This window comes from Xenopus laevis, chromosome 1L (assembly GCF_017654675.1).
Source record: "Xenopus laevis strain J_2021 chromosome 1L, Xenopus_laevis_v10.1, whole genome shotgun sequence".
In the NCBI taxonomy this organism is placed as follows: Eukaryota; Metazoa; Chordata; class Amphibia; order Anura; family Pipidae; genus Xenopus; species Xenopus laevis.
The window spans coordinates 54367322-54379803 of NC_054371.1; the positions used below are offsets into that span (position 1 = coordinate 54367322).

General features: G+C 36.0%; 1 protein-coding gene across 1 annotated transcript in view; it reads left to right on the plus strand.

The window, feature by feature from the left end:
• Positions 1–12482, plus strand: part of tmem192.L (transmembrane protein 192 L homeolog) — a 38823-nt gene that overhangs the window by 20639 nt on the left and 5702 nt on the right. The window contains 1 exon segment of the mRNA NM_001093002.1: positions 720–854. Coding sequence (NP_001086471.1) covers positions 720–854 — 135 coding nt within the window.

Genomic DNA, 12482 nt, shown 5'->3' on the forward strand with positions numbered 1-12482 from the left:
TATGGAAAAAAATTAGCAAATTAGACCATGTTCTGGCCATTAATTGACAGACAGCAATCATATGAAAGGGATGTCCAACAAATAGCAGTGACAGTCAATGCTTTCAGAGATATTATTATTGAACTGAAACTTTCTAACCTGTCCGGTCGATTAAACGGGCGATCACCGTGCACTATAAATATCAGGACGATTATTCTGACTACATACAGCCTCAAAATCATACAAACCTTTGTTTCGTAAAACTGTATCTTTATGTCTATGGCCAGCTTTATTTAACAACACTTAAGTGCATACAAAATAGCTCCTAATGTGCACTTCATCATGGAGTTAATTAGATTAACCACAAACAAGCAAAAATAGCAGTTTGGGCTAAATCAGTGATCCCTAACCAATAGCTCGTGAGCAACATGTTGCTCTCAAACCCCTTGGATGTTGCTCTCAGTGTCCTCAAAGCAGGTGCTTATTTTTGAATTCTAGACTTGGAAACTAGTTTTAATTGCATAAAAAACTGAGTATAGTGCCAAGTAGAGCCTCCTGTAGGCTGCCAGTCCACATAGGGGCTTCCAAGTAGCCAATCAAAGACCTTATTTGGCCTTTTTCATGCCTGTGTTACTCTTTTTAAATTTGAATGTGGCTCACGGGTAAAAAAAAAAAGGTTGGGGACCCCGGGCTAAAAAATTAAATTTGATTCAGTATTTATTCTCTCTTTTTCTCTGTAGGCAATGCAGCTCTACTTCTGATACTCTCTGTTCAGGATTCCATCTCAAGCAACAGGCAGTTATATCCTTGTCTCATCCTGAGTGTTTTACTGCTGGAGCTGATCTTGTCTGTGATATGTCTCATAATTTACACAGGTGAGAATTGCCATCATTGCTCTGCTAGAAATCCGGACCTTTTACAATACCTTTTAACCATAAATTTTCCTTCCTCTGTGTCAGTGTCTAACAGACCAGAAAGAGGTTACATTGGTGCCACACATGTCAAACCTTTTTTTTTTTTTTTTTGACCTTTATATTGTTGAGACTATCTTTAAAACTTTTTTTTGCTTTTGAGGAACTGGAAAGCCTAACAATTAAAAGTGCATCATTAAAGTTGGGAAGTTTGTTTGAAAATCAGAATACCTGAGAGCGTGCGAAGGAGGAATGCAGGAGGAATGTGCGTATTCCCAAATCTCCTGCTTTCCTTTGAAGTGCAGTGAAATGAATTTCTATCAAACAGTTAGAGAAACTTGCTCAAGCACCGCACACTGCATTTTCTAAACTCTTTCTAATGTTTCTTTCCCTTTTGTTTGATACATTCCGCCCTCCTGAGACAATGCGCCTTCTTTTAAGCAGTTTTATCTTATGCACTAGGGCTGGCCATGGAACTATCCGTGGAATGAAAAGTGTTTCCTCTTCTGACCAACTTTTTCTTTGATGTCAGTTTATGCCCTCTCAAGGACCTTATCTGCAGAGATGAAGATTTTGCAGCCTTTTTGTGCTATTACCTGTTTAGCATGTGTCCCTCAGGCTTGTTTAAAAGACCTTGGTTAGAGTTCTCCAAAACAGCGATGACAGCTGCATTGCAATGTGTGTATTTCATTCTCAATCACATTCATCCCTGTGCCTAACTACACCATTTCCCACCCTTCTATTCAAAGCAAGTATTATATTTCTAGATAGTATCAATCACTGTCTTTCTACAATCGTATGCCTTTATGCTTCAGAGTTGCAGATTTAATATTGATAATAAAAATAATAATAATAATCTTTTGCTAGTAACTAGCTCTTGACCCCAATTATTAACAACACAACACAATTATTTATAAAGCGATAACATATTCCACAGCATTGTACACACAATGAATTAGACTGTTCCTTTACTTATAATTTAATTACTTCCTCATCTTCAGACATAGAAAGGAAGATTAACCACTTAAAGATAATATACATATCCCATATATACGTGCTTCTGTTATTTCAGAATTGCAGAGAATAAGATGCAACATAAAAGAAACATGCAGATGCTCTTGAACAAGGCTAAATTATTAGATTAGATTTTTATGACAACCTGATCCCTGCAGCAAACAAGCGTCTTTTTCTTTTAAGCACATGAAATTTTGACTGCAAACAGTTAGGCTGTCCCAAATAAAACAATAAAAAAAATCTGTAAATATTTCAGTTTTAAAGTAAAAGATAAAGAATAAAAGATAAAAAAAGACTACTACTGGGGAAAAGCTAAGTTAAATTGTAGGTGGATATTATGATATTATGAATACTCCTAGCAACAATCCTTTCCATGTACCATTTAAATAAAGTGAATTGCAGAGATATATAAGCAGAGATATATAATAAGATGCAACATAAAAGAAACATGCAAATGCTCTTGAACAAGGCTAAATTATAAGACTAGATTTTTATGCAACTGACAACCTGATCCCTGCAGCAAACAAGCGTCTTTTTCTTTTAAGCACCATGAAATTTTGACTGCAAACAGTTAGGCTGTCCCAAATAAAACAATAAAAAAATCTGTAAATATTTCAGTTTTTAAGTAAAAGATAAAGAATAAAAGTAAAAACTGCTGGGGAAAAGTTAAATGGTAGGTGGATAATATGAATACTGTCTTAGCAACAAATCTTTCCATGTGCCAGTTGAGTAAAGTGAATTTGAGTAAAGTGCAGCAGAATTGAGTCTTGTTGGAAAAGAACAAGTTTTTATTTTTGAAGATCACATCTACAAAGCCTGACTGAGTTAATACAGGAAAGCTTAGACGGCCTGTAGCAATAGAACTTGGCAAATTCTATTTAATTACATGAATACTTGGTCTTGGGTCACATAATAATAATAATAATATATAGTAAAAAATATGCTCTGCGGTACTTTTGTGTCTTGTTGGGTCACATCATAATTTACCACTGGAAGACCAGCTGAACCCCAGTGATTCTTGATGCTACACCAAGTTTCTTTCACTGTTCCCAATGCATTGCAGTTTCTTTGCCCAAAAAATACCAAATAAACATCGCAACTATGAGCAGCCACGCCTGAATGTAATGTTTTAGCTGCAATTTAGTTGCATTGTGGCAACCCATGAGATAGTGGCCATTTGTTACATCTTCAGAAAGAGAAAACACTGAGCAATTAAGCTGTATACTGGTTTAAATACAATGGCGCTTGGTGTGTCTTTACTACTTTTCTAATACAACAAAGCAACAATTTGTGTTTACTTTGTAGACCTGTAGCAAATACAGCTGGATTTTTTGCCCTAGTTAAACAGACATTAAGGCAATGATTCAGGGGGGTTTTGTCACTGTTTAACATTTCAGCACGCAGGCAACAAAATGATCAGAACCTCTACTTATTCATTTAAGTGGCAGTGTCTGGTACCGCTTGGTGCACTTGCAAGTCATGCATTTGTCAGCATTTTTGAGAGGCAATCATATGAACCTCAAATGAATGATGGGCATTTTTGAGCACTTTGTCACCCGCTTGCAGAGCTGAAAATCGTTTGGTCGACTAAACGCCTTGAATCATCTCGCTTTTCATTACCCAAAGGCTGAAGGCACATGAGTTTTTTTTCTCTGATGGCTTGTCACCAGATACAGTGTTGCCAGTGCTGGAATATGCATCTGCCACGCATTAGCAGAAGTCACAATTACATAGTTAAATCGGGTTAAAAAAAGACAAAGTCCATCAAGTTCAACCCCTCCAAATGAAAACTCAGCATTCATACACACACCCCTCCATACTCTCACATAAATTATATATACCCATACCTATACTAACTAAAGAATTTAGTATCACAATAGCCTTTGATATTATGTCTGTCCAAGAAATCATCCAAGCCACTCTTAAATGCATTAACAGAATCAGCCATCACAACATCTTGGGCTTTTCAAAAAAAAAAAAAAATTGGGATAAGAACAAAGATCACAGTTTTTTTTAACCTCCATCCAACATCCAGTTAGTTTCTTTGAATCGTTTATTTTCTTACTACCATGTTAGGTAAGTGGAACAAGTAGTATTTTTCCACTAGTTTATTTCAGCTGGCAGAAACAAGCTCAGTACCATTTTTTTTGATACCCTTCAGTGAAATGACAGATGAGTTTTGGCCAGAAAACGAGTAAACGTGTATTATTTTTTGGGATCAAATTCTCACAAGTAGTGACCGGTAACTTCCATTCATTTGAATGACAGGTACAGAGAGGTATTGGTCATTTTTCTGCCACTCAACACTAAGGGGCAGATTTATCAAGGATCGAATTGAAAATTGAAAATTCAAATTTTTGAGTTTTTTTGTGGTCAAAAGTTTTTAGAAAAATTCAAATTCGATTTTCGAGATTTATCATACTCTGGCCCTTTAAGAACTCGAATTCGACTATCTTCCACTTAAAACCTGCCAAGAAGTCAATGGGAGTCGTCCAGGGATCAATTTTGAGTTGTTTGCGGCCTTCCTGACATTTTTCGTCAAAAAAAACCCTCAAATCGAGTTTTTACAATTAGAACTCGTCTCGAGTTTTCAGGTCGATTAAATTCATCCGAGTTTAAAAAATCAGATTTTTTTTATAACCAATTTAGATTGGTCAAATTTCAAATTAATGGGAGTTTTGAATTCGAAATCCGAGGTGCTGGAGGTTTTCATTCATATGAAAGACACGTAGCATGTGGATGTAAAATGGCATTTCTCCACTGGTTAAAATGTATTGGCTATAGGCCTGTTGTGTGACTTTTCAAATCAATAAGCTATGTCTACACACAGTCCCACCACTAGCACTGCCATTGAGATGAGTATAGACTGCACTCACAAAAGATTCTACATTGAAAAGCCTTTATCTAATGATATACTGGATAGGAACCTGAAACTGCAAAGGTTCCATAGGAGGCACTATCATTGCCATAATGGCAATATTTAGACCTTGCTAGTGCATTGTGGGTGCACCCTGAGGGTTACATAGGTGATTACTGAATGGTTACTGAATTACCCCATATAGCTTTTTTGTGGTTTCCCAGCTTTCAGGTTTTGAAAGCAGTTCCAGTGCAATAAATACCATCATACACTCCCTTTCCTGCTGCAACAAGAAAGTGGTAGTGTATGACTGTACTAAATTTGCTTATATGGGAACACAATTAATTCCAGGCATAAACTTGCTATTGTTATTCATACAATTTGATTGCTTTTTTAACTATGACTATAGTGGGTGCCAACATGGCAAGTGCTGTTGCTCAAGTATTCATTTTGGGGGTATAGTTTTCCTTTAAGCATATGTGTGGCTATGTATTTATAGAGTCCATATGAGAAATATCCTGGTAATCATAAGGAACATAGGGCCAGGTTTAATTCAGTGAGAAAAAAATGTATCTGCTAAATCAATTCCAAATTTCCCCATAGACTTCTATTGAGTTTCCATTTCTATAAATCAGGAGATACGTTTTTCTGACGTAATTGAATCTGGCCCATGTTTAGGGATGGCAGTGATAAGGACACACCAGGTTTTGTTTTGCATTGTCTGACCTGGCATTACCCCATGCTTCCCTGCATGGCCAGCAATTGGTGAAGTCTACTCATGTGTTGCTTCTCCTTTTTTTATTTTTTTATTTGTGCTTTCAAGAGATTTCCATGTGTTTATGTACCCAGCCATGCCTTTTCAATATACTTCTTTAAAATGCATAAAGATTCCACTGACTGTTAAATTCACTTGCCTATTGGAGACAATGCAAGTGCTACCCTTCTCTTTCTGCCAGGTGAATATAAATAATTGTGTTAAAAAACATTACATATTACCAAATTACTGAAACCCTGCTTGTTGCTGACCACTATTAAATCCACAAGGCTTAATATAAGACAATATTACACAACTTTTTTCATGTAGTGAGCCAGTTAGTTGATTTACAGATACAGGTATGGGACCTGTTATCCAAAATACTCAGGACCTGGGGTCTTCGGGATAACGGATATTTCCGTAATTTGGATCTTTGTACCTAAAATCATTAAAACATTAAATAAACCCAACAGGCGGGTTTTGCTCCCATAAGGGTTAATTAAATCTTAGTTTGGATCAAGTACAAGGTACTGTTTTATTATTACAGAGAAAAATTAAATAATTTTTTAAAATTTGGATTATATTATTTTGGCTAAAATGGAGTCTATGGGAGATGGCAGGATAACAGGTTTCCAGGTAACGGATCCCATGTCTATACTAGAATATATTAGATATACAGTCAGAGATATATTATTATTTATTTGTAAAGTACAGGTATGGGATCCGTTACCCGGAAACCCGTTATACAGAAAGTTCCAAATTACAGAAAGGCTGTCTCCCATAGACTCCATTTTATTCAAATAATTAAAAAAAAAATTCTCTGTAAAAATAAAACAGTACCTTGTCCTTGGTCCAAACTAAGATATACGGTAATTAATTTTTATTGGAAGCAAAACCAGACCTTTGGGTTTATTTAATGTTTACAAGATTTTCTAGTTGGTTTAAGAGCCAAATTACGGAAAGATCTGTTATCTGGACGACCCCATGTTCCCGAGAATTCTGGAAAACAGGTCCCATACCTGTACTGAAACACTTATACGGTGCTTTACTGCATTGTTTATAGTTTGTATACATCTGTATCTATCAAATAGGTCAGATTACTGATTTAATATGTTAAATAAGCATTGTCCAAACTTTTCTACTTAGTGAGCCAGTTAGTTGATTTACAGATACAGGTATGGGACCTGTTATCCAAAATACTCAGGACCTGGGGTCTTCGGGATAACGGATATTTCCGTAATTTGGATCTTTGTACCTAAAATCATTAAAACATTAAATAAACCCAACAGGCGGGTTTTGCTCCCATAAGGGTTAATTAAATCTTAGTTTGGATCAATTACAAGGTACTGTTTTATTATTACAGAGAAAAATTAAATAATTTTTTAAAATTTGGATTATATTATTTTGGCTAAAATGGAGTCTATGGGAGATGGCAGGATAACAGGTTTCCAGGTAACGGATCCCATGTCTATACTAGAATATATTAGATATACAGTCAGAGATATATTATTATTTATTTGTAAAGTACAGGTATGGGATCCGTTACCCGGAAACCCGTTATACAGAAAGTTCCAAATTACAGAAAGGCTGTCTCCCATAGACTCCATTTTATTCAAATAATTAAAAAAAAAATTCTCTGTAAAAATAAAACAGTACCTTGTCCTTGGTCCAAACTAAGATATACGGTAATTCATTTTTATTGGAAGCAAAACCAGACCTTTGGGTTTATTTAATGTTTACAAGATTTTCTAGTTGGTTTAAGAGCCAAATTACGGAAAGATCTGTTATCTGGACGACCCCATGTTCCCGAGAATTCTGGAAAACAGGTCCCATACCTGTACTGAAACACTTATACGGTGCTTTACTGCATTGTTTATAGTTTGTATACATCTGTATCTATCAAATAGGTCAGATTACTGATTTAATATGTTAAATAAGCATCGTCCAAACTTTTCTACTTAGTGGGCCAAATATTTATTACAAAGAGTGTTTTATAGACTTTAATTGGAATAAAAACATTATGCCATTGAAAAGAGCCCATGGGCCATATCCCGTGGTGAGCCCAAATTTGCCGCCAGCTGGATAGTGCTATTGTTTTATTCATTGTTATTATATTTTTTTATTTGCAATGAATCTGCATAGATAATTACAGAGAGCACAGCATGCAATTCTGTGTCACTGAAAGAAGGATAAGCACAGCATCTGCTGCCAGCCCAGAGAATACTTGTTTCTTCTCCAACATCCTCCTCTTCTTTCAGATGCACTAGAATCACCTTCTAAAATCCAGCTGCATTATTTATAAATGCACTGTGTGCAAAATGTAATTTAAAAAGTTAATTGGATGTGTGATTATATGTGGAGCTGTTTGCAGCAAAATGTTAACTGAATAATTCATGCTTCCTCCTGTATCCTGCTGCTGTTGCTTCTTTGGACTCAACCGTGTGCTTCAACCACGTGTGTATTTGAGAATCCGACAATCCATTGTACAAATAACTTCAGGTTCTTAGTATGTGGTCCCTGTGCAATGCTTTTTACAAAATAGTTGCGTGCTTAGTAAGGCTCCTCTACCGGAAAAATATGTTCAAGGGATTACATGTTTCAATTGTGATACAATTAGCGAGGCCCTGTTTACCTTTCTTTGTATTCATGTATTGTACATAGTGTACAAATAATTGTATGCATATTTAAATGTGGAAGTGGAGCCTTTCGTGTACTTTAATGAAGTTGCAGTGACAGGTGGATTTCAGCTAAAATATGTGCAAAAAGTTCTTTTTATTGGTGCATATACCATATATCTGCACTTAAATGTATGTCTTGTTTTACAAGGATCAAATCCATGTTTTACAGTCAGAATAAACTGGAAGTGGCACTGCTTTCACTGAAGGCAAACTATGAAATAGCAAAATGCTTTGAATAGATCTACTGTATTCAGTTTTTTTAAAGTGGTGGTTCACCTTTAAGTTAACTTTTAGTATTTTATAGAATGGCCAGTTCTAAGCAACTCTTTAATTGGTCTTTATTTTTTTTTAGTTTCTAAATTATTTTCCTTCTACTTATGACTCTTTCCACCTTTCAAATGGAGGTTACTGACCACATCTTAATACAAATGCTCTGTAAGGCTACAAATGTATTGTTATTGCTACTTTTTATTACTCATTTTTCTATTCAGGCCTCTCCTATTCATATCCCAGTCTCTTATTAAAATCAAATCATGGTTGCTAGGGCAATTTGGAGCCTAGCAACCAGATTGCTGTAATTGCTAACTGGAGAGCTGCCAAATAAAAAGCAAAATAACTCAAAAAAAAAAAATGAAAACCAATTGCAAATTGTCACTCTATATCGCTCTCTACATCATACTAAAAGTTAATTTAAAGGTGAACAACCCCTTTAAATAATACCGTAAGTACAAAAGAACTCAATTTAAAGAAATTGCTATTAAATATTTCCTCTTTTTTTAATATATAATTAATATAAAAATCTTTCTAGGGATCAAGAATCCAACATACTTCTTGCTAGGTTTATAACAATCCCCATGTATATAATAACTCAAACTGAAATGTTTGCTAGCAGTGGCTCAGTTAATATATTGGCTGTTTGCACACAGGAGTACTGAAAGGATTACCTTTGTAATAATGTTTTAAGACTAAGCTTATTTTAATTTTGAGCCCTTTGTCCGAGCATTATTTTGTCTTGTTCATTCTAAAAAGCTTTCTTTGTGTCCTTTGGTTTCTGACTAATAAATAAGGAGCAGCTCATAATATAGAGATTATTTTTGGCCCATACACTAGATGTGGCTCTTCAAAACATTTTATGGCTACCCAGAATGTGCAGGCAATGGGCTCTACAAACGTTTTTAGACATCATATGTGTATTTGTAGTGCATTGCAAAACTGCCCAGACTCAACTTTTTCTTATGTATACTGAATATCATATCCTATCATGTAGTAAATATATCCTATTCATGTAAGTCAGATTACCCTCGTTCACATACATTTTAAAATAAAGCCACAGCCTTCATTTCATATTCGGACTTAAACTATTTTAAGACATCCTGGTTTTTTTTGTTCAGTGCAAAAATAAAAACTGGGTAAATAGATAGGCTGTGCAAAATAAAAAATGTTTCTAATATAGTTAGTTAGCCAAAAATGTAATGTATAAAGGCTGTAGTTAATGGATGTCTAACATAATAGCCAGAACCCAACGGCCTGCTTTGTAGCTCTCTGGTTACCAGGCAGTAACCAATCCATGACTTGAGGGGGGCATATGGGTTCTAACTGTTTGCTTTTGAATCTGAGCTGAATGCTGAGGATCAATTGCAAACTCACTGAACAGTTATGTCCCATGTGGCCCCCACAAGTCACAGGCTTGTTAAGAGAGCTGCAAAGCAGAAAGTTGGGTTCTGGCTATTATGTTAGACATCTGTTCAATCAGCCTTTATACATTACATTTTTGCCTAAATATATTAGAAACATTTTTTATTTTGCACAGTCTATCTATTTACCCAGTTTTATTTTTACACTGAACTGTTCCTTTAAGCCATTTCTATGTTACTTTGGTCTTGTGGGATCATCCTGCCTCTGGTAACTTTGAGCCGAATTTCCGTTTTCCCGGAAATTCTGCTCTTCTAGGGCAGTGCGCAATAGCGCTCAATGGACTAGCGATGCAGCCCCTCATCGACCCGCAAGTTAGAAGCGCGGGAGGAGGGGCGGCAGCAGCCCCTGAAACGGGCCTGGGGATCAGTGTCCTGTGGAATGATTGTAGTTGTGTGAAACAGTGTGCTGAAACTGTTTAGCCCTGATCAAAGTTTTATTGCAGATTTCACTACACAACTTCTGCTCAAACAGGGAGGGTACCTATGTGCTTTTTCTTTTTAATTTTTTATTCTGCACGGTCAAACCAAAGTCATTCAAGTTTTTGTAATGGTACAGAAAGAAATAAGCATCTAAAATTCAGATTTTGACACCTGGTTGATCCCACATTGTTTCAAAAATTGTTGACTTGCTCTGTAAATCAGACAAAGATCTTAACAAACTAGATGTCGAGGACAATTTATAATAGCTGACCTACTCTTCTGGGGGAAAGGGCATTGAATAAACAAGAAAAAATTTTTAGACATTTTCCATCTTAAGATATCCTTTGCTCCCTCTTTTGCCTCTTGTATTATGTTTCGGAATTCAGACTCAAGAATCTATAATTGCATTTCAGTAGCCAAGGAGACCTGTCTGTTTTGATTTGACTTCCATCAGTCAGTTTTCTAAATGTTCCCATGCCTCAATTTTGAGGCTGAATTTGCTAGTTGGATATAGAATGCAAATACAGCTGCTCTTATTGGTATAAAAAGCCCTTCCTGCAATAATAAAAATGGTGATAGCCTAATGACTGCATTACACAGCTATAGAAATTGAAAGCAAGGTTTGAAATTGAGGCCCAAGATTGAGCTTGATGAAGAAATGTCATACAAGGCTTAAAGCTTTCAGTGCAGATGCGACTTTCATAATTATGAAATGGTTAAATGTTCATATTTACCAGCTAAAGATCAAAATTGCAGTGCTTTACAATGTCTAAACACAAACACTGTTATAGTTCTAAATTAGATGAAAAGAAATACTTAAATGCAAAGGAGTTTCAGTACACAGTTAGTATAAGGTTACTGCCCTGAAAAGCTTACAATCAAAAATTTTATATATTATTGGTTATGTTAATTCGTTCTTGGTATTACTTAATGTTTTTTGCATAAATCTCTCTACTGAACAATATTGCATTACAGCTGTGAAGGTTGGTGATCAAACAGGAGGATTTGACAATGTTTGTGCAACATATTTATGTATGTTTTTCTCTGAACCATAATATTCAATACATTTGAGATCTCATGCACACGACCCCTGTCATTTTTTGCACCCCTGTTTCCATGGTTGTTTCTTTGTCTTGCAACCATGGCAGAATATGCTTGATCCTATTAATTTGTCACTTGACAGAACCAGGGCTGTGGAGTTGGTACATAAATCCTTCGACTCCGTTTATGGTACCTCCGGCTCCAACTCTTCTGTTGTGTACCCATGGGGCAGCCACTCAAGCTGGAAAATAGAAGAAAAAGCACAGGTTACATAGCAGATAGCAGATAAAACACCATTGTATTGGACAGGGCTTATCTGTTATGCAACCTGAACCTGAGCCTTATCTCTTTTTTTCCAGCTTGAATTGCTGCCCCGATGGCTCTACAGCAGCTTGTTTATATAAACTATAGTTAAAGGGGTACTGTGATGGGAAAAAAAGAGCAAACAGATTTTTTTATATTCAATTTTGAAAATCTGACATGGTGCTAGACATATTGTCAATTTCCCAGCTGCCCCAAGTCATGTGACTTGTGCTCTGATAAACTTTTATCACTCTTTACTGCTGTACTGCAAGTTGGAGTGATATCACCTCCCTCCCTTCCCCCCCCCAGCGGCCAAACAAAAGAACAATGGGAAGGTAACCAGATAGCAGCTGCCTAAAACAAGATAACAACTGCCTGGTAGATCTAAGAACAACACTCAATAGTAAAAACCCATGTCCCACTGAGACACATTCAGTTACATTGAGAAGGAAAAACAGCAGCCTGCCAGAAAGCATTTCTCTCCTAAAGTGCAGGCACAAGTCACATGACATGGGGCAGCTGGGAAATGGACAAAATGTCTAGCCCCATGTCAGATTTCAAAATTGAATATAAAAAAATCTGTTTGCTCTTTTGAGAAATAGATTTCAGTGCAGAAGTTTGCTGGAGTAGCACTATTAACTGATGCGTTTTGAAAAAAACATGCTTTCTGATGAAAGGATCCCTTTAATCTTTCTTAAGACACACAGCTTTTATACGTGCATGAAAAATTTAAGTACACAACATACAAGGCATGATATAACTGCCAAAGCTCAAAATATAAACCATATCCTCTGGTAATTCTAAAAGAAAATCAAAGTTAAACTACATAAA